General features: G+C 36.1%; 1 protein-coding gene and 3 pseudogenes across 1 annotated transcript in view; 1 reads left to right on the forward strand and 3 right to left on the reverse strand.

The window, feature by feature from the left end:
• The window catches only part of LOC140821908 (protein SIEVE ELEMENT OCCLUSION B-like), a 61,882-nt gene extending 55,054 nt beyond the window's left edge, over window positions 1–6,828 (forward strand). Inside the window, exons 3-7 of the mRNA XM_073182587.1 lie at window positions 3,405–3,853; window positions 3,964–4,073; window positions 5,131–5,273; window positions 5,357–5,836; window positions 6,126–6,828. Coding sequence (XP_073038688.1) covers window positions 3,405–3,853; window positions 3,964–4,073; window positions 5,131–5,273; window positions 5,357–5,836; window positions 6,126–6,278 — 1,335 coding nt within the window. The 3' untranslated portion in view covers window positions 6,279–6,828. The remainder of the gene's footprint in view (window positions 1–3,404; window positions 3,854–3,963; window positions 4,074–5,130; window positions 5,274–5,356; window positions 5,837–6,125) is intronic.
• A 672-nt stretch (window positions 6,829–7,500) lies between these two features.
• On the reverse strand, window positions 7,501–12,086 carry LOC140822175 (putative multidrug resistance protein; annotated as a pseudogene).
• A 2,419-nt stretch (window positions 12,087–14,505) lies between these two features.
• On the reverse strand, window positions 14,506–17,392 carry LOC140822145 (D-cysteine desulfhydrase 2, mitochondrial-like; annotated as a pseudogene).
• Window positions 17,393–18,179: 787 nt separating this feature from the next.
• LOC140822176 (E3 ubiquitin-protein ligase RGLG1-like) lies at window positions 18,180–20,157 on the reverse strand (annotated as a pseudogene).
• Window positions 20,158–23,718: the final 3,561 nt, after the last annotated feature.

Consider the following 23,718-nt stretch of genomic DNA (forward strand, 5'->3'; position numbering starts at 1 on the left):
CAAAACCGGATTTTCTTAAATAGCTTTGGAAAACTGATTTTTTTTATTTAATCATAAAATAATTAATTATTTAATTAGAAAGAAAAAATCTAAAAATAAATCCGGTAAAAGAAATAATAAAAGTATGCAATGAAACGATATATATTTTAAATAATAAAAAAACGTAAAACATAATATAAAACCTTACCCACCCACCCAGGAAATATATAAAAGAAAATGAAAACGTTCTTTACTTGCCACAAGAGTGATGGCATGGTATCTATAGTTACTTTTATTTCATTTTGTCGATAACAAATATTCATGTAAAAATCGTAATTAAACTCACTGATGGACGTAATTAAGCAAATATCAGAGTTAATAACATCGATTAAATATAAAATTTATTATGGTTTGAACATATTAAAGCACTAACAGATAAAGATCTTGACCATTATATATGTAGTAATTGAGAATTTTATTTATTTCTAAGACATATATTGTTTAAAAAAGTTAAATAGTTCAGTTTTCCTATTAGTTAGTAATATAAATATAAGGCACGAGAATTTGATTACCGTAATCTGAAATGATTTGGGTATAATTACCGTAAATTAAGATTAATCTGGAATGATTTATGGATCAATGACATGATTGAGGTTATACGAACTTGAATGAAGAAGTCGGGCAGCGTTACATTATAAGCCAAGATGTTCAACCGAACATCTCGAGATGTTCGGCCGAACATCTCAAAAGAAACAATCGGCGCACATGCGCGAAGAAACACGCGCATATGCGCGAGGGGTCCAGAAGCCCTCGCGCATATGCGCCACCCGTCCAGAAACTTTGGCGCACATGTGCGAGAATAAGCGCGCATATGCGCGAGTGGGTTTTTGGCAAATTCTGGAGAAGACACGTACAAGTTACATGCAATATTTATATATATATATATATATATATATATATATATATATATATATATATATATATATAAGAAACAAGCCAATCTTCAGAATAAAGGAAAGAGAAGAACGAAAGTATCCAAGAGAGATTTTAGTTTCTTGCGCTTCAAATCTTGACCGTGTTAATCCGTCCGTCTGATTTGAATCCGACTTCATTACTGTATTCCTATCGACGTAGGCTACAACTGGACGTAAGTTTTACTACGTTTAGACATTATCTGAATTTATGATATGGTCAGAATTGAATATGAACCAGATATAGTGTTTCTGCTACAGTAGACATTGTATAATTGAAGTCAGAATAAAGAATAGACTGTTTATACAATTGTTATGATTTTCAGAGTTGATTTAGTTGAGATTATATATCAGAGTTGTGTTATTATTCAGATTTTGAATTGTACTGATACTGATTATGAGTTCTGGTATTATATCTGTGATGTTGAGATTGACGGGGTTATCGAAACTGTATGATTATGCTGTCGAAACATCAGTAGATTGATATTGATCAGATTCAGTATTGATTGAGATTGATCAGATTCAGTAATGATTTCGATTGTATCGTGATATCATTGATATGAGTTAGATTGTACCTTGTTCAGATATGGATCAGATTATATACTGATTTGAGTATTGATCAGAACAGGTTTGAATTGAGTTATTTACTGAGATTGTATTTATGCTATTGTCATTATCAGATTTGGATATGGACAGATTGGAATACAAGACTCCGTCTTCGTCAGACTTGGAAGACAAAGGTATAATTCATGTGATATTCGGGAAGCTACAACTCAAATGAGATCCCATTTGAGTTTCTCAATAAAATCACATACTAGATTATTGTTTATGTTTTAATATGATTATGCTTTGTTTATAGATTTAATTCATTGTAATTAAGATAGGAAAGATCGACAGACCAGTCAATCTTCTAGACGTTCGGTGATATAACGGCTTAGGGGAAGATCACCTCTCCTATTGTAGATGTGGATACAGATCAGGCCGAAGTCTAGGAATAAGACGTACCGTCACCCCGAGCGGTAGGGTAGGTGACAGATCGTCTTATTCACACCGAGACCCCTAGAGTTATAGTTGAGTCGAGTCTAGACATGATCGTCTTAAAGCGCGGGTTGTGCGATAAAAAACAATCATTCAAAATAATAATAATAATGATGATGATAATGAAGTCGAGTAAGACAAAAAATAACGTCTTAACAGAATTAATGCATGAAATATGATTTGGTTAGGTTTATAGTTTTAAAACATTTAAATAGTAAGATTGAATCTGCTGCAATTCTTTATAACAACCTTAAAAAAACTCAAGTTTCAAGTAAAGAAGCCTGATACATTGCCAGAACAAACAGATGCCAAGTTTGATGAAGGCTTACATTCTTCCAGATTCATATACAAAAGAAGCTTCACGCATAGAAAACGTGAATCATGTGGAAACGATCGTGTGTAAACATTAAACACAATGTTCCTTTTGCTGTCTGAAGCAAAGGATTTAGTAGAAAGAATATGTTGCAAGGGGCTGAATTCCAACCTCTTGCAGATTTTTAAACCAAAACCAAAGTAAGGTATATGATTCAACACAGCTTTATTCTTTTCTCATGGCGCTTGTCTCCCTTTCTTTTTCTTCAACAAGTTCTGACATTCTATATAAAGCCTGGAGAAGAACACCAGATTCAGATAAGAAAATAGCTAATTGAAAATACCTTTCCGATAGATATGGCTAGCCGGGATGTGTTTCCTTCGACAAAGAATGTTACATTTTCCTCCGAAAAGGTACCACCTACTAAAGCTCATATCTTCAATGGAGGCATGCAAGATTACGAAACTGATCAACGGTTAAGGCCGAGCTATGAAATGGAACACAACATTGTCAAGCCCCTTCCATTGGGTGTGCCAGCGCCTGGTAGAGGACAGCTCATGAAAGGTGGTAGGGGGTGGGGACATGTCTTCTTTTCTGCTGATGATACTGCACTTACCAAGCAAATTCTGGGAACCCATTCTCCAGAAATTGAAGATTTTGATGTCAAGCCAGTTTTTTTCATAGTGGAGGATATCATCCATCTGGTCAAACCTTTGACAGCTGATTCTGCTGCTGTAGGATACAAGAAGTTCATTTTCCTTACACTTTCTAGTTCAAGAAAGCTTTTTTAAATGATAATGATTCTTTACCTTTTTCACTTGGATATATCCTTTCTTTTTCAGTTGATAACAATTCTCTTGCGTTCTGCTCAAATACAGGTTGCTCCCATTCAAGCCCATTTGGGCACGCTTGACAACAAGGTCATCTCCAGTTCCTACCATGATACTGTCACTCAAAGTTCTTACTATGATACGGAAATAGTTAAACTAATGGCATTTCCCATCAAAAAGATATCCAATGAGGTATAATAAAGTTCCTAATTTCCCCTCAAGAGACGAAATTTTGTTGAATTAATTACATGACTCAAAATCACGATGTAACAGATAATATGCAAATGTACTTCTGGAACAGAAGCACATTCCCTAACCATGGAACTCCTAAAATCACTGTCAAACTACCCTTGGGATGCCAAGGTGGTCATCACCTTTGCTGCTTTCTCCATCAACTATGGCGAGTTCTGGCTCGTTGAGCAACTTCACACAAAAAATCCATTAGCCAAGAATGTTTCCACACTCAAAGATTTACCCAGCCCAATGGAACATTCCAGTGATTTAAGAAAGAAATTTGAGGCGGTAGTTGACCTCTTAACTGCAACAACGAAGATGCTCCACTGTATTATAGAATTCAAGGAGCTTCCGTCTCTCTACATTAGCCGGGAATCACCAGAAGTTGAGACTGCCACTGCTCATATTCCAATAGATGTTTATTGGATCATAAGGAGCCTTCAGGCCTCTGCATCAGTGCTCCTGAACCTCATCGGCACTGGTCACGAGTATGATGCTCTTAGTTCTTATTATCTCCCCTTTATTATTGCTTATAACTGAAACTAACCACTTATTTTCTCAGCGAGAAATCTTTAAAACTGTTTTTTGTTGTATCAAGGTACATCTCGTCAACTGCTGAGTCATGGGAGATATCAAGTTTGGCCTATAAGCTCTCAGTCATGTTGGAGCACCTACAAAAGCTATTGCAGATTTGTAAGGAATTAATCGGTAAGTCACATGTTGATTCGAATTGTCTAATAATAACGGATACTCTGGTAAGGTAACAAAGTTAGTAAATGTGAACAAGGGCGATAGGATAGAAATATTTTTGTTCACCCTCAAATTCACACATCCGGTCGAACTCGAACCCACAATGTATGTCCTTAAAAACAAATGCTTGAATATTTGGTTGGTCACTAAAACACCGGAATGATGAAATACTTCAAACTGCACAAAAACAGTAGTATGATACCCACGTCGCATCGATCATATTGTCATGTATGTACAGTTAGGAAGAAGTTTGAAGATTCGTACCCCGAGAACCATTTTCCAATTTTTCTTTATTTAAAAATCCTCATTTGACACCTAAGCTTCAACCCCGAGCCAACTTTTGATTTTTACGAGTTACCCCCGAACCATGTCGAGCCAAAACGTGCCCAACATGTTAAATTAACCTACTAGACTCTAAGTTTTTCAAGTTATCCACTCAAAATCCAAAAACATGCTGCCCCACGTGACACCTATTCTGGCCGAGAATCACACCTTGCATGGACTCCATGTTTATGATCGTGTGAGCCCAGCCGACGCTCTACCACCCAAACCCAACCCCTGAACGCTTACTTAGGACCCTAGTGAACCTTCCTAGCCCAGCCCGTGCCCCACACATCGAGCTATCAGTGCCTGGAAGTAGCGCAAACCCTGCACCAATCTGTGCAGGGTTCTCAGGAGGAGTCCTAGCCATGCTAGGACTCTTTCCCGAATTGCAGATTTGTAAGGAATTAATCGGTAAGTCACATGTTGATTCGAATTGTCTAATAATAACGGATACTCTGGTAAGGTAACAAAGTTAGTAAATGTAAACAAGGGCGATAGGATAGAAATATTTTTGTTCACCCTCAAATTCACACATCCGGTCGAACTCGAACCCACAATGTATGTCCTTAAAAACCAATGCTTGAATATTTGGTTGGTCACTAAAACACCGGAATGATGAAATACTTCAAACTGCACAAAAACAGTAGTATGATACCCACGTCGCATCGATCATATTGTCATGTATGTGCAGTTAGGAAGAAGTTTGAAGATTCGTACACTGCATTCAAGAAACTTATGGAGACTGCTCATATTGACAATATGAAAGTACTCAAGGGGATGATTCGTGCCCCAGATGAACAAAGGCCACTATATGATGGTTCTAAAAGATCTAATGTTGGTTCTTTACTTTTACCTGATAAAATTTCAAGATATCTACAACTTAAAACTCTGAAAAGCTAAAGTTCTTTGCGTTACAGGAAAGGATTGATGGACTGAAGGCGAAGTATGTACTACTGCTGATTTCAGATCTCGACCTGCCTCACGAAGAGCTAAACATCCTTCATATGATCTACAACCAACAACAAATGAGGCATGAGTACGAGGTTTTATGGCTTCCCATTGTCAACCAAACTAACTCACTTTCCCAATCACAGGAACTACAATTTAAGGAACTGAAGACCTATAATATGCCATGTTATTCGGTGTACCACCCTTCATTGATTGAACAGGTAGCCATCAGATACATCCAAGAGGTCTGGAAATTTGTCCACATGCCGATGCTCGTAGTATTGGATCCCCAGGGGAAGCCATCCAATCTTGATGCTTTACCTATGATGTGGATTTGGGGCAGTTTAGCTTTCCCCTTCGCTAAAGCCAGGGAGACGACTCTCTGGTCAGAAAACACCTGGAACATCGAACTGTTAGCAGATTCCATTGATCAACGAATTCCGGACTGGGTATGTGATCACCAAACTACCATGGATTTATTTTCTATCATGCTATCATATGTCTATATTTGTCACGACATGTCAATGAATGCGATATTCACAAACAACATTCAGAACAAATCCTACATAAGAATCAAAGAAATGTGCGTGTTCTCCTATTCAACACCCCGAAACATGGGTAACTGCACCGCCCCTGTTACATTTTAAAAAAATCATTTGTTCAGTAAGACAAGTATGTAATACCAGCCCAACTAGCACTGCACGAAGCTGATCACGGAGATTTCTTTTGGTCTGATAGATCAGGGACAACAGAGTGATATGCTTGTACGGTGGGGAGGACATTGACTGGATCCGTAAGTTTACTGTGTCAACCAGAGCAGTTGCAGGTGCCCTAAACGTACCTCTGGAAATGCTATATGTGGGAAAGTGCAATCAAAAGGATAAAGTCTGACGGTGCCATGAAGTAATTGATCGGGAGAAACTGAGCCACATCTTCGCACTCAAGGAATATTACGACTATGTCTGGTACTTCTGGGTGAGGCTGTGGAGCATGTGGAACTCCAAGAAAAACACTGCCTTAAGCATGGACAACGACCATGTGATGCAGCAGATCATGGAAGTGCTGGCATTTGACAGCAGTGACGAAGGGTGGGAAGTTTTCAGCAGGGGAAACAATGAGATGACCAAAGGAAAAGGAGACATATTGCTGCCTGTTTTAGATGACTACATTAGTTGGCGATACAAGGTGATCATCCCGACAAGTTTGTCACCGTGCTGGATGAGGCAATACGTGGTATCCACCGCGAACACCACTGTAACCACCTGATCCTGCCGGGGCATGCTGGATACATCCCCGAGCAGGTGGTTTGCTCAGAGTGTGGCAAGATCATGGATAATTACGTCATGTACAGATGCTACACCGACTAAAGAACCATGATACATCCCTTTTGCTAGGAGAACTTGCTCCGGTTCTTCTACTTGTCCAGAATGATGACAAATCTTTTACTTTAACAACACGTGAGACGATATATTTCACCCTTCTTTTAAGTTGTTTTGCGTACTTTTTAATTTACTTCTCTTGTTAAGGAAACAAATCTGGAGTGTGCTTGTAATAAGGCAATGCCAATTATATCAGTCAATAAAACTGCATGTATTTGTAAGTTGCACAGTAAATAAAAGAATCCTCCGACTCCCAATAAAATATTCAACATAAAAAATAGTTCCTTTCAATTCACTCAATTCTGGTGCGATACCTCGGGTCAATCTAATTAAAGGAAGAGTAAAATAAAATAAGTATTAACAAATTTGGCAAGCTTGCCCCAACAGCCCCTATAGTTCAGTGGTAGAGCAAGAGTCTTGTAAACTGAAGGTCTGTTGTTCGATCCTTCATGGGGGCATTTTTCATTCACTATTTTCTGTCTTCTCTCCTTTTGCCTTGTTCCCAAAATCAAGAATCTTTTCTAGACCCTCGACCCCGCATAGAGAGATGAATGCTCATATTCGTAATATTCTCTAATTTCGTCTTTTTTAAAAATATATAACCTACTAAAACTGTTATATAGATAATATGTATTTATTACGGGATTTGTTTATCATAAGTATGTATTCGATGTGACTTGAATATTTGTTAATGCCAATGTACAAGATTTAACCTCCGCATCTTACTACCCCTTCTAAGGAGTGTAACAATATTGTTGCAACTTGACTAGGTTAAAGTATGAGCCTTTGTCTCCAAGAGCAAGTAGCTCAGAATGCGATCTTTCTTCCACAATTCTACCATTCTTGATCACGGCAATGGAATCAGACATTTTTATAGTCGATAACCTATGCGCGATGACCACACAAGTTCTTCCCATCATCATTTTCTCCAATGTTTCTTGCACTAGATTCTCGGACAAACTGTCAAGTGCACTCGTCGCCTCGTCTAAAAGCAAGATTGACGGATTCTTCAAGATTGCTCGTGCAAGTGCTATCCTTTGCTTCTGTCCTCCCGAAAGTTGAACTCCTCGTTCGCCGCAGAATGTTTTGTATCCATCCTTCATTGAACTGCACGTGAAGGAGAGATAGGTATGATTTAGAGTGCCAATTCATGCGTGTTACTTCCGATATTGGTATCTTACCAACTAGAATAAAATGTGTGTGAATGTGACTGATAAATAGAGGTTGAAAAATACCATATGAATTCATCAGCGTTAGCAAGTGCAGCAGCTTCTCTGATTTTAGCTTCTGTGGCATTATCTTTCCCATAAACTATGTTTTCTAGTACGGTTCCCGCGAAAATAGCCGGTTCTTGTCTCACTAATGCAATGCTTGATCTCAAGTCTCTAAAACTGTAATTTCTGATGTTTTTTCGTCTATAAAAATTGTCTTTTTTACGAGATCGTAGAATCTTTCTATCAATCCAATCACCGTGTATTTTCCAGAGCCACTCTCTCCAACAAATGCCATTGTTTTTCCTGCGTCAATCTTGAGACTAAGGCCATGAAAGATGAACTGTTCAAACTGTAATTTCTGATGTCTTTTTCGTCTATCAGAATTGTCCTTTTTACGGGATCGTAGAATCTTTCTATCAATCCAATCACGGTGTATTTTCCAGAGCCACTCTCTCCAACAAATGCCATTGTTTTTCCTGCGTCAATCTTGAGACTAAGGCCATGAAAGATGAACTGTTCAGGTCTTGATGGATAGTGAAAGTAAACACTGTCAAGTTCTATGGTTCCTTTCAGATTTTTTGTAGCTTCTAGACCTTCAATTTTGTAAGGTTCAATCTCGCTTTTTCTGTCTAGAGTTGCGAAAAATGATCTCATAGCACTACTACCTTTTAACAGATCAGATGTCATAGTTCATGCATCTGTTATCGTTTTACCGGTACTCATCAAGATAAAAAAAGTTAGAAAGAGCTGTTTTACACTAAGTAACCCCTTGTTCATGGGTGTCCCACCGTACCAAAATGTCATAGCTACAACACCTATGGCTAGGAATTGGGAACTAAAAAGTCCTAAACCAGAAATCCATGACTGTCTCGTGCTTTCTTTTCGAGGGTTTTTCAGCATTTCTTCGAATAGTTCAATGATTCTTTTCTGAGATGAAAATGCGGTTATAGTTCTGTGGTTCAATACTGCTTCACTCGCCAGCTGGCTTCCTGAATTATGTGCGTATTTGGCATTTTCAGACATTTGTTCCATCAAAACGGTTTTGTAATAAAAACTGGCTATAATAAAAGGTTGTATTGCCATCATCACTATGGCAACTTTCCAGACAATGACTAGTCCAAGAACGAAAGATAGGAAAGCGTTTGTGAATACCTGAGCCACTAATGATATCATGTCTCCAACTAGAGACCTAACCCTGCTCGCTTCGGTAGAGAGACGAGAACAGATGGCAGCACTCGTGTTCTCTTCCCGATCGAACCAGCCAACCTCGAAAGTTAGAATATTTTTCAAAACCCTTTACCGAACCTTTTTGGTTAACCTTTCTCCCATGATTCCAAAGTTGTAATGCTGGAGCAGGTTAGAAAAGAAGGTGACGACATCTATATTTAAAAAGATGATACTGTAGAATCTTGTGTCGGACTTTATTTTTGAGTTTTGGTTAGTGAAGTAAGCGGAAACAAGAGCGCCCATGTAGTATGCATTCACTGGCTGAACAACCCCAAATAAAACAGCTCCTATAGAGCCAAGAAACGCCCTCTTCCACTCTGGTGCATTCATTTATAGTAATATGTATAGTGAAGGATTAGGGTAATAAGTCACTGGTTTTTCATCCCTTTCGAAATGGGAACTAAACGATGAAGCCGGGCTATTCTGAATTGAAGAAGGAACTAAACTCAAAATCAGTGGTGGTGTGAATCCAGAAGCAGAACTATTCAACGAGCTAGATCTTATATAATGAGGCGATATAGGGCTATGCCTATGAGGTGTTTTTTTACCCTCATTTAGCACTACCGATTTCTGTAATCTCACCATTTGACTGTATATTCCACCTTCTCCGCTATTCATTTGCATCAGCTCATCATGCGACCCTAATTCAACGACCCTCCCCGACTCCAGTACCATAATTTAATCAACATTTCGTATGGTAGAAAGGCGGTGGGCAATGGCAATCGTTGTCCTGCCTTGTGAAGATTGGTCAATCGCTTCCTGTACCATTCTCTCAGATTGTGCATCCAAAGCACTAGTAGCTTCATCAAGCAAAATAATCCTTGGATCTCTGAGCAGTGCTCTTGCTATAGCAATACGTTGCTTTTGACCACCTGATAACTGAACACCTAGCTGACCAACCTGAAATTTCGAAACAATACGATCTGTTATGTTGAAATAAACAACCTACTAATCAGATTTCAGCGTATGAAATAACTTACTTGAGTGTCGTATCCATCTGAGAATTTGACTATGAAATTGTTTGCATTTGCTGATATAGCAGCATTTATTACCAGTTCCATTGAAGCATCCTCCTTTCCAAATAGTATATTTTTCTTAATGGATGTGGCAAACAGAATTGGATCTTGATTCATCAATCCAATCTGAGATGTAAACCATTGGACTTGAAGTCTTTTTATTCTGTGTCCATCAAGCCGAATATCTCCTTTTATGGGGTCATAAAACCGTTCGATCAAAGAAACAATTGTCGATTTTCCAGAACCACTTCCACCTACAAGACCGACTTTTTTACCAGGTTTCACTTTAAGATTTAGCCCTTGAAGGATCGGTTCATCCTTTCTTGATGGATAGCTGAAATAAACTTCTCTGAACTCGATTTGTCCCTTTACAGTAGCCAAAATTTTCCCATTCTCGTTTTCAGAGTCTATGTGAGGAATACGTTCAATCATCTCAAAAATACGCTTTGCAGCAGCCGATGCCTCTACTATAAATGGTACATTAGGAAGAGAGGACATACAGGACCTGATGAAATATCAAGACCGCGAATCAACTTGAAAGAGTATATAAAAAAATCTAAATCAAGAGTATATATATAGATTCAAATAATCTAATGCGTAGATTCAAGAAAAAGAGGTCTTACAGTCCTCCAAGAATGATACAAATGCCTGCTATAAAAACATGGCCGTCACTTTCACCCTTTTCGGTTACTAAAAGGCCACCAACCTAAGCTTGAAATGCCCAAGTCACAAAAATCATTCCCATGCTACCTATCATCAAACCCTTCATTAATCCTTGTTTTATTCCAAGATTACTGCTTTTCTGGAGTGAATGGCTGAACCTTTCAACTGTTTTTAGCTCTCCCACGTATGAATAAACAGTTCTTATATTTGATATTGCTTGTTCGACAATTCCACCTGCGACCCCATAAGCATCCTTAATCTGGACTCTTGTGTTCATCATTAGCTTTCCGAATCCAACCCCCGGGGCTATAAATCCAATAGCAAATGGAACAGAAGCCAATGCCAGACGCCAAGAAAGTAGGAATGCGACTAAAAGACCAAATACCAGTGAACAGATTTGAGCTAGAGAGTTGGGAATCTGCAGCAGAAGAAAATCCTGATCCAACTTTCGTAATATACAATTTAAGATCCAAAAAGTTGAAGACAAAAAATTTGAATGAATCGTGACCTTGGAAGCTATAACGTCTTGAATGGAATGCGCATCAGTAGAGATATTTGAGACAGATTGGAAGCTGGAGAAAGAGTCATTTGGTTGTCAAAGAAACCGACTTCTTGTCTAAGTATCGACTTCAGGTATTCCATTCTTATTCGAGATGTCTGCCTCTCAGCAGTTTTTGTCCAGCAAAGTCCTTCTACAAATATAGATTGCAACACAAAAATAACCGCAAGTCAAATACCACCAAAGTTAGCTAGTTCCTCAAGCCGACGATGGTTTCTAACATTCTATATAACCAAAGTATATTTTTCCGACAATTTATCATTTGCAGAGGATAAAATACACCAATAAAACAAGCAAATCCGACCCCAATAGCAACATAAAGTAGTCTCAGCCCATACTGCAAAGGAAAAAAATGGCAGAAGCTTCAAACTGTGCTGTTTTCCTACATCTCAGTTAAACTGTAATTCCAAATTATTGTATTAAAAGGTCAAAATATTATACATGGTTACTTTGTTCACCGCCCCATTAGTAATAGCCCGATCAGCCTTCCCGAATTCATCTATCGCTCCACTCAACGTATACATGGTAATGGGAGAAGCAAAACCTTCCGCAATACTACCCAAAATGCCAAGAAACATCAGTAACTTGTCGACACCATCAGCAAACCGAAAAATCCACCCTTTCCCCCCAATTCTTTCCATTTGTTAGCCACGAAAATCCCAATTATGACTGATTATGTTACTTCTTTTTTGTAGACGAAGTCCCACGGTATGTAAAACAATTTGAACTTTTTCAAGAAGCTCAACTAGTTTTGTTTGTTTCCAATTATACCTACTTGATATCTTTCTTCGTTTCTTTAAATCGATCAGATGGCTCCAGATTCTGTCCTAGAGCAATTTGTCTTCGATGGGATATTTGATAGGTGTGTTTTTTATGTTAATAGCTTGGTACAAGAGAATCAAAGTAAAAAAATAATAATAATAACAGCATTTGAAATTTTCTTAAAATGTCCGGCCACATCACTGTAACTGCCCCACGAGAAAAATGCTTCGAAATTTATATATATAATTTCATCTGACACTAAAACTGAGTTCTTTACATGGGTTAACTTGGAATAAACTGGCCGGCTGTGCTGTACCCAGAAGATAATAAGAATCCAAAAAACAAAAAAAAATCGAGAAGGAACATGTAGTAGATGTCAGCGCATGTCTCTTCGCGTTTTGAACTTGCTTATGATCAAATGCAAGAAACAAAAATGTAACACACGAAAATTGAAATCGTATATACATACAACTCAAGATGTGGTTTCCTAGCTGCAAGAATGAACGGGCTTAAAAATTTCATTAAAATTTCAAATGGATTACTGTAAGATGCAAATGATTCGATTCTTAGAAATATATTATTATTAATTTGTAAGAAATTGTGTTGGACATATACTAATGAATAATAAAAATATCAAAATAGTATGTAAAATCGTTGATTTGTGTTTTATCAGAATTAGGTGTTATGTCAGATGTTACAACATCTCGGACAACATGCAGCGAAAAATTATATTTTGTACCACAAATACACTTAAAATAAATAAATGGACAAGATTAAATTTACACAAGTATAAATACTTTTGCGGTGTCTTATGACAAAATTAATCACTAGAAAACCAAATCGTTTACATAAAAACCTATCACTAGTGATTATCAGAAAAATCAATTTCCTCAACAAGTTGAGGAAACAAATGCTTTCTAAAACAAATAACCAGAATAAAAACTAAATCAAGAAAGCAAAACAAAAACATGATCCCAAAAGGAACGAGCAACTAAAAACGATCTTCAGCCAACATCGTCACGGATGTTGTCTGCAGATGTTGGCAACATTCAGGACAACACGACGATCACAACTCTTCAAAACAGCAACGTCTTTGTAGAATTATTTGTCTCTGAAATCTCGACGTGCAAAAGTGCATCAGTTATGCATTCATGAAAACTTCCAAGCGAAGAGTGAAAAACATATAAATCGAAAAAGCTCTCTCCTAAATGTTTGCGTGAATCCTCAATCCAAGAGCTTTCTCCAAAGTGCGTGTATGAATAATCAAGAAGGTCCGTGCACAAGAGAGAAAGGAGAGAGAGTGAGAGAGATAAAATGAGGTTCTTGATCTCTTATTTATAGATGTAGACTTTTATCTCCACAAGGAACCCTATTCAATAAGGAAAGTAAGAGTTTAATTAGAAATAAACTCTTTTAAATATTGATACCAAATCACAATAATATCTCATCATCAAGAATAAAATCCTAGCATATTTATCTCATTAATTAAAAAGGCAAGATCTCATTAAATATCATATTATCTAGAAAGAAAAAATCTCATTAAATATTATGCACAATCAAATCAATAAGGAAAAGATAATATTAGAGAAATAAATTAAATTAAGAAATTAAACAAGGAAATAATATTTTCCTTCGTAATTAATTGACAAACAGGCACGATTGGGCCTTATTTCGCAAGAAGACAGAGCCGTACCCAATATAATGCTCCCCTTCGATTCCTTTCTTTTCAGCAAATTTTCCGTTTTACGACGTGTTTGGAAACCGAAGCTTTAACTAAAATATTTCCACGTGCTAATTAATCACTCACTAAACCTAAAAAGAAAAATATCATTCGAAAACAGAAAGGTAAAGAAATTCAGGCTCTCAACTCTCACAGTGAGCCTCTAAATCTCTCTGCTGACGAGATGACAGAGCCTCAGGGCTCAACTAGCTGGTTAAAGCTATTATATCGACTGTTTGCTAGCCCAAGCTACACTGCTCTTGAACAGCCACCAACCCCGCTCTCAAGTCCTCCCTCACGCCGGCGCTCCATCTGCAAAGCCCTCACGTCGCCGAAGATTTCCAAATCATGCCACGCACTAGTCTCACAGACAGAACTAAGGGTCTCGGTTGTACAGAAGCTAGCAAATACGAGGCATGCATGTATGCACGTAGGTGCTGTGACAATAAAAGTTTTGCTGCTGTTTTGCTGCCGTTGATAAAATTTTAGACCGACCACTCGAATACATCTCATTTAAAAACGGTTTCATCCTTCTTATTAGAACTATCCAGTTACAGGTACACCATCACAAATTTGAATGTGCTAATGTCTTTTAACTCTAATATAAATTTAGACAGTCTCAGTTTGCCCTATGACACAATTCCTTTACCTGACAAAATACAAAACACTGATAAAATGTGTTAAGGACCATCCTTATTCAGTAAATATCTATGAGCGAACTCAAAAATGCGATCGAAAACGTATATAAAATTCAATGCTGTAAGACTAGGTCCGCCTTTACTCAGGCAGAAAAAATTACAAATCTTGGAATGTGATAAATTCATTTCGGGAAAGTGCACGGCTTCAAAAGTTTAGACTTGTACTATTTGACACCTTTATCTGGCATTTTAAAGTGAGACTTGCACCGCTGCGCCACTCCAAACATTCCCAACGTCCCTCCAGTGTGGAGCATTACCACTTTTGCATCGTCTTCCTTGTTCTCAGAAAGTTGTGTAGCAAGATCCCAAGCCGATAAAGTATATATAGGATCTACAAGAATACCGGTTTGCTGTGCTATTCTTTGGCGTTCTTGAACTTCCCCTTCTAATATCTTGCCAAATCTGCAAGGACGTCACAAGTGTGTTGTCATTCGGAGCCATATTTTGGGGACTAGAATAACTGAAACAAAGACTCGATTACTTTCTTGGTAAGCTCCGTTCCACCCAGTTTACGATTACAAAATCTACTCCACTTCCGAGGGGGTAGTCACCAAGGGAAGACGTAAAGCATGCAAAAAATTCAGATATCAAGTTTCGCTCCATTTTTCTGTATCCGTCAATATCATCAGCCAGCATTATGGCAATAATCTCCCATGGAAGCCTGGTTCTCAAAATGGCAACCAAAAAAGAATCTCGATAAGCGGCTTGTTCTCAACAAATTTGAGTAAAAAATCAACATAATTCGGATAAAGATATACTTAAATGGTATAAAAAAATAAGGTGGATCAATCACCCTAAACATAAAACACCAAGACCCAAACCAATAGCTGTAGTCCCGCTGCCAGCATCTACAACAATTTTTAGAGCTTGCTTTTTTTCCAAACAAATGGTCCTGGGACAAGTACCGAACCAAACGTACAAGTCCTATAAGGAACAACGTTTTAATGACATCTCAGCAAAGCATCTGATAAAATAAGAATGCACAAGAGGACATGTAAAACTTTTGTGAACGCAACTAGGGGAAATTTTTAAATCAGCCAGAAAGATATGCTCATTTTTTAAAAGGAAAAAAAATCGATAATAGCTCCAAAAACAATTGGATACCAAGCAACGCTATGGCATCTCCTGCGCCTTCATTGATAATAACAACTTTCCTTGTTTTTTCTTGATATTCAACGGTATCTTCTTCTGAGGACTTGTAATTACTCGCCAGATGATATAAGGAGAGATCCTCAAGAAAATCCCTGAGCCAATAAGTAGAGCCATTACAGCCAAGAACCAACTCGGCATGCCTTGTTAGCATTTCTTCTCTCTTGGCATACATGGATCTTGGAACATAAACAACATTTCCATACAATTTAGAAACCAGATTTCATCCCGTTAGAATTTCAGGTTCTTCTCCTCTGAGTAACAAGTGAGATTTTAATCCTCTCTCTGCACATGAAACAGCTGCATGTTAATGAAACAAAAGGTTACGACTCTGTCAGATATAATTCCAGCAAAACAGCAATAAACTTAAAAATAAAAGCATGGGACATACCTACAGCTGCTGTGTGCGCACTTTGGCAACCGCCACAGGTGACCTAAAAGGATCCATTATGGCATTATCCAATTTTTACAAGTATTTTAAGAAACTGACTTTTTGGGGGTGTTTTTAGTTTATTACCAGCAAAATACTCATGTCACCAAATGATTATTTCATAAATAGTCGTCTGCAGCAAAACAAGGAAACAAATGGAAATGTGAGTGCTTGCTGTTTTTTTGTTTTTTGATACACTTTTGTTGCCGTTTAAGATTATCAAAACATTAAAATTTACACATACATAGGCCATGCCAGCAAGATTTATAACCAAAATTCACAACTTAAGGCAGAAAGAGATTAAGAGAGCCACATGAAACTTCAAAAGATCATGATCTCACCACATCAGTTGCAGCATTATCTTCAAGGACTGGAAGAATTGCGTCTAATTTCCTGGCCTTGTTACCATTCACCAATGGATGTAACAAGTCGTCTCTCACAACATAAAATGATGGAAAAGGGTGACTCTTTTGCATCATCCCTTCACCAAGACAAGGATTGTTGATGTTCTTGAAAGAATTGTTCCCACATAATCCACCTTCCTTTCGATACAAGGTCATTACTTGGTTGATTTTCGTGTCTGGGCTGCTTAAGGCCCACCTTCTGTCAAGCAATTTCGATACAAACTCTTCATTACCCAGATTATGCTTCAAGAAAACACCCTGAATCAAAGGTGCCAAATTTGATTGAGATTATCCTCAAAACTACTCAGCATATAAAATAGACAAGTACGTGTTGATTGCTAAATTGTAACAATAGACTCGGCTTGTTAAAGAACAAAAATTACAAATGGAATCCGTAGATACTCTCACATGGGAGAGTGAGAGTGAATTTCGCCATTATTTTTATAAATACAAATACTAATCTTTCACCATTTAACTCTGACAACTAAGGCACCGTAAATTGCAAAAGGAATCTAAAATGTTTAGGATAAAACTCTTCAAGAAAGATCCCATCGACCAATAATTATAACTTAAAAACAAAAAACAAAAAAAAATGCTCCACACAACCGAAAAAACAGTCAACACCAATTCTAATATTTATACAAAGAAGATTAACAACAGGACTTACAGGATATCTTGGCAGCATCTGAATTCTCATACTTGGCTTCCGAACATCAATCAAGCGAACGCTGAGTATGAAGCCTGAAGAGCCAGGCTTCGGCCTTTCTCTAAAGATAGGAGGGACCATAGTAATCACGGTGCCTTGCTGGAAAATATATATTTTTTAAAAAAAAAAAAAAAAAGAAAGAAGAGAGGGAGGGCAGTCCGTTGGTGTTTTTAATATAAAGTAAGAATAGGCACGTTTTTTGGTAACACGTATAAAATAATTTAAGGTCCGTTTAGTTGGGTTATAAAACTTGATAGGATTTTTTAAATATATAATATTATGATTATTAAAAAATTCGAGTAGGTTGAATAAAATGATGACATTTTTCATTTGATTGATTAAATTTTGAATAAAATGACATATTTATTATAAAAGTTCAAGAAAAAGGTGTAATGGAATAATTCTTCCTAGATAAGGTTTCTACTTAATGTAGCCGGATATGTGATTTGCAGGGACACTAGTCTCAACACGTTCCGACAGATCAATGGATAATCACATGAGATCTATGAAATTTTAGCTACTTTCGAATGTCACAGTATATTCCAACAATACAATGTCTCTAGTATCTATGCTTCACATGGTCAGCGCTATTCAAAAAATGAATGTTAGTTCGCAGGTGCCTTAAAATGTATAAAACTTCCCAAACATTTATTGGACAACCCTGACGAGGATACAATTTTATTCTTATCTATGGATACAATTTTATTCTTGTCGTGATCGTGCTTCGGCATATCGGACAATAAACAAGGCCTATTCCATTGTAACAATAGGTCTGGCCAAGAACGACAAAACCAAAACGATTCAAGATTGCATCATTCTTCGTGAAATAACCTCGTTATGTAGAGAGAAGTTGACAATCTTTACCTTATGTCCACAGCCAAAGCCATGTCTTTTGAGTGTCTCTTACAAATTGGACAACCCTGACGAGGAAACGAGTAAGATTAGAAATTCAAGAAACAAAAACACTCAAATGTTGAAAACTCGACACCAAACGAGCATTCTACTCAGCTAGCTATACGTATGCTCGACAAGTGATAACAATTGCCCTGCTAGGATTATGGTGAATCCATTACCTGTTGTCATACATATTGCTCGATGGTGATTCATGGGCAGAATAAAACAGAGTACTGTGCGGAAAACTGCTTGAACCATACGGCTTAAGTGAACTGCCGCTGGAAGAAACTCTGCCATGAGAAGGTGGCAGAAGAACAGCTCTGCTTGGAGGATTCTCAGTCTGATGGCTGATAAAGAAAATAAAAATACTTCCAGTATTTTATCTCAATACTAGAGTTTCACACACACACACACCTACATAAATGCATACATGTGTGTGTAAGTGTGTGTTTTCTTCTCCTGTGAGCTCAATTGACCATTTGGTGTATCACTGCTTCTTGTCACCTACACGCACATTCATTCGTTATTACATGATCATGAATATTAATAACAACTAAGGATATTTCCCATAAGTCCTAGGCTTTTAATGCGCTTACTCCGAACATGAAATGCTAGTCGAGCACCTTGTAAATAGGATATGCATTTTTCAGGCATTCTGAGAATATCTGAACTTAACATTACATTCGAGGAGTTGAGAGGCAATTCATTCCAGCAGTCTCTCAGTGTGACATCTTTCATAACAAGAACTTAAAGTGAATATAGTCAGTGTACCTGGCCATCTGCGATGATGAGAAAACATGGTCCTGGCCTCTCTACTTTCCTCAACAATGCTCATAGCCATTTCAATAACCGGTGCAAATGATGTTGGACCTGAAATCAATGCAGCATTTGTGACTACTCGTCATGGCAGACTCAATACAACGAAATTGGTCCCTTTGAACTTAAGGTTTTCAAAATTCATGCACGGTTTCGATTATGCTCAATGGCTCTACTCTGCCAAAAAAGGTGTGGATGCGAGCACCAGAAAGACGAAGCTGAGGAACTAACTGGCGGTATCTGGTTAGCACCTCTTCGAATCCCTCGCAAAACCTTCCGTCTGGATAAAATAAAGACATGTTGGTCGTGTGTCGATGCTGCAAGAAAAATTTGGACCATCAATACAACTAATGATCGTTTTCTTGTTGATTAGATATATCCCTCTTGAAACTTTACCATCTCCAAATCCAAAACATGGAATCAAGTTATCTTCGTCAAAAGATGACAGGGTGGGGTTTTCCCAATGATGGTTATGGCTTGTTTGTAGGGATTTTGGACATTCCCAAGATGATGCAAGCTATTCCGGTTAAAAGACTTGGCTCCTGGTTTTCATCAAAAGTTAGCATAATCCTATAAATTTTTCTGAAGGATTTGTCAAAAAATTTATACATATGTTTGAAGTTTTCAACTTGTCCACTCATTACTCTCTGTGAAATCAATACCAACAATCAGATTGGAAGACCCTAATCCCGACCGGGAGAGGGCAGCCGTTACCTGAGAAAAAGTAAATAATTACTTGTTACTCCATTTATCGAGATGATGTGGATAGTTATTCGGAAGAGAATGGTGAATTAATTTTTTTTGAGCAGAAGTTGTCATTTTTTTTTTATAAATTATATATGCAATTTCATAATTTTTATAGACGTGACATGAATTAAGACAACCTAGCCTAACCATTCAGTTGTCCTTACACAGCTAAACCAATCAAATGGAACAAGAATTCCGCGTGCAATTCAACATGATGGCCTAATTACCTTATCCAAAGTTTGGCAATTTTCATCAATTCTTCAGAATTTCCTGTCCAGCCGGCGTTGTGGTGCAAGGGTTGACGGAGCATGGTGGTGCAGAGCATGGTAGCCATTATCATCAAATGAAGATGAAAATGTTCTCGGAACTGGGCTTGTATTTCCCATTGATTATTACAGAAAATTTAGCTCCAAATTCAAAAACGAATCACAATTTGTTTGTAACACAAACCGTATCCCACTTTTAAGAACCAACTGAATGTTTCAAATAGTAAGAAAAAGAAGGTTATCGATGCTTTCAAGAAACAAACTGGCAACGTTTTTACATATATAGATATGGTGCTCGAGTTTCATGATGCAATATGGATGAGTAATCATAAAATTGTTACAAAATATAAATTAAAAAATTCGGATGATTTAATCATTAATACATTTGATATGACATGTTATTAAATAACATGTAAAATTTGATTTTCCTTGCAAGATTGGCGAAAGCTTATTGTTATCCAAGACTTTCCAAGAAATTTCTGATGATGAAATTTCGACAAAAAAGAAGGTATGTGGATTTTACTTGCATTCAATTAATTTTTAAAAAATAGAAAACAAAAATCATAACTAACCTTTTTTTTTACAAGATAATTACGTGCATCATATATGTACATGGACGAGTTGACCGTAATTTTGGTCAACTACCATTATATTTATTTTGTTAAAAAAAAAAAAGAAATTTGGATGTGATACTGCCATATCGGATTATAGAAATATCGGCAAAAAATTAATTTGTTGTGCCAAAACTTTAAGTTAAATATAAATTAGTAGATTAAAATTCAAATCAAATAAATTTGTATTAATTCATAGTTTATTCATTTTATCGAAATCGAAGAATTGAAATTGTAGGTTTCCCATATAAAATATTAATAATTTCTTTATATTTGATATTAATTACTCTACGATCTACAGATTCTTTAATTTTTTTTTTTTTACATTTAAAGTAACTAAAAGGCCAACTTGATTGATAAAAATATTTTTGACGATTTAAGAACTGAGCTAATCCTTTGTCATATGCATAATTCATGTTAGTAATGTTTTCATAATCGAAACAATGATCGAATCTATCAACATTAATGTGTGTGTATATATATATCGAAAAAAAAAGTTATATGAATTCTTAACTTTGGACACTATAAGAATGGAAAAGTAATTTCTTAAATACAATACTGATAAAAATATTCAAAAATATATTAATTTTAATTTTACAATATGTATGTGCGATTCATAATTCTTACATATGTATAAATCCTTAAATATGAGTGATTGAACATAAACATGACATTTAATGAAATTAATGCAACCTCGATGATTGATTGCGATAACTGGATGATGATCCACGGAGATTCCCTTTCAGGAATATGGAAACTTTCCACATGTTTCTTCAATTTCTACTCAGGGTAAATATGTGCACCAGAGCATCTACGTATGCGAAAAAGATCAAATCGAATAGCACGGTCTCTTAGAAATTCAAAAGCCTGAGATAAATCGATTCAATTTATAAATAACCAAGAGTAGAAAACGAAATTTATTATGAAAGAAATAGTTTGATGCACATAAATCTGATTGTAGAGAAACAATATGCATCATCAAAATATTACTACTATTTTAATTATTAATTATAAATATTTAATTATCTATCAAATTATTTTAAAATATTTATAATTATTTTACGAAAAAACAATAATATTTTAATTATTACTAAAACTTTATTTAACATTAACATTCAAAATATTATTGCTATTTTAATTATTAAAGTAAATGCATATTTACAAATTTATTTCTAATAAATATATTTAAATTAATTTTAATAAATGTAAATTATAATTATAAATATTTAATTATCTATCCAATTATTTTAAGAATATATATTTAATTATCATTTGGGACATTTTGATCATTATAATAAAATTTACAAAATTAATCCATCATTTTAAAATCATACTAAACACCATGTTATTTATCTCACCATACTATTAATCCATATATCTCATTTTTTAATCACTCTAATTATTAATCATTTACTTATCCTAGCACACGTATAAAACAGAGCCTTAAAAAAGCAAACAAAGTGTTTGATACTTGGAGAAGAGCCTGAGACACTTTGCCTCCAGGGAAGAGGGCCACAAGTCCTCTACATGCTTGATGGCACCAAATGCTTCGTTCATAATAGCGAGCACAATCTGGAAAATTGAGATTTTCTTCGGCCACTTTAGCCTCATTTGGATCCAACCCAAGAGTTGGAACCAAGCTGTCCGTCCCCAGTCACTCCACTCGAGAAAGCAATTTTTCTCTGACAAAACAATTTAGATTATCTACAGTATGAATTTGCATGAGAGAATCAGACTGTAAACTTAAACATTGTACCTGCGTCGTAATCAATATTTATGTATTTCAACAAAATTAATCAGAAAAATAAAAGAAATAAAAATTCAAAGATTCAAGAGAAAAGAAAGAAGAAACAGGTTCGCAAACCAGAAAGCTCGATTTCCAACAGTCGGGCATAAAAGACGGAACATCATCAAGGTGAACAAACATATATAGAGGATGGAGCAGTGATTCAACCATATTGCCTAAAAAAATTAGTTTCATTAAAGGCTGCTTACCAAAACATCACAATGTCCAATAAAATTTGGTAAACATGTGATCAAAATCAAGAAAGAAATGGACTATTTTTTCCCTCTCAAATTACAGAAAATGCAATCATTCAGATAGAGACCCTTTTAAAATTTTAAATTCAAACTTAAACTGAAAAATAAAGAAACATTGAACAAAAGAGCTACTTAAAGACACAGCACAGTTAAAAAGAAAGGAAGCGTAAAGAAATATAACATATCAACAACAAAAAATAAAAAAAGGAAAACCACCTTTTGCCATATTGAGTTTAACATTGTTATAAACCAGCCAACCGAATAGAACATTTTTCGACCTAAAAGAGATATTCTTGTCTCACCCACTAAGATCATAGATGGATCATGGAGGATGATGTCTATATATATGGACATCATATATATGCCCACTAACATATAACCGATATTTTGAAATGATGAATAAGCAAAAATATATAATTCATTGATTTTTATCCGTGAAATATGTTCATATTTACAATAATAAATAATATTTTTGGCACAAATAGTAATATTTTTTCATTAGTGACCTAAATAGGATATTCGACTCATAAATTAATTCGTAAGACCATATCGAATTTTTTAAGACCATATCGATTTTTTTTTTCTGTGTTATTTATATATACAATATATTTTCTTATCTTCTGTCTTCTGTCTTCTGTCTTCTATCTTCTAATATAAAGAATGCGATTTAAAATCTCGACGGGTCTTTCCATGATGGCAAGTCAAGCTTGACTACCTCATAAATGGAAATATAAAATCGTACATGCGACTCTTTCCCACTCTCTCCTTCGACCCTCTTCTCCTTCTCTATCTATATTACTTTCTTTTCTTTTTTTTCAAAAAATAAAAAAATAAAATATAGTTATTTCCTAATTTCCCCAGTTTCTTTTGTTGAACGGATCGTTCTTGTTTTATTATTATTAATTTTAATTTAATTTTTGTTCTTCATTGTCATACCACCATGGGATGCTAATCAAACGTCTGTGGTTTGTGCCCGGAAACTTGTAAGGACGTTTAGTTCATGTAAGTGTTTCTGCTCGCCTTTTTCCTT

Source organism: Primulina eburnea, unplaced genomic scaffold, assembly GCF_022965805.1.
Source record: "Primulina eburnea isolate SZY01 unplaced genomic scaffold, ASM2296580v1 ctg739_ERROPOS11973397, whole genome shotgun sequence".
NCBI classification, from domain to species: Eukaryota; Viridiplantae; Streptophyta; class Magnoliopsida; order Lamiales; family Gesneriaceae; genus Primulina; species Primulina eburnea.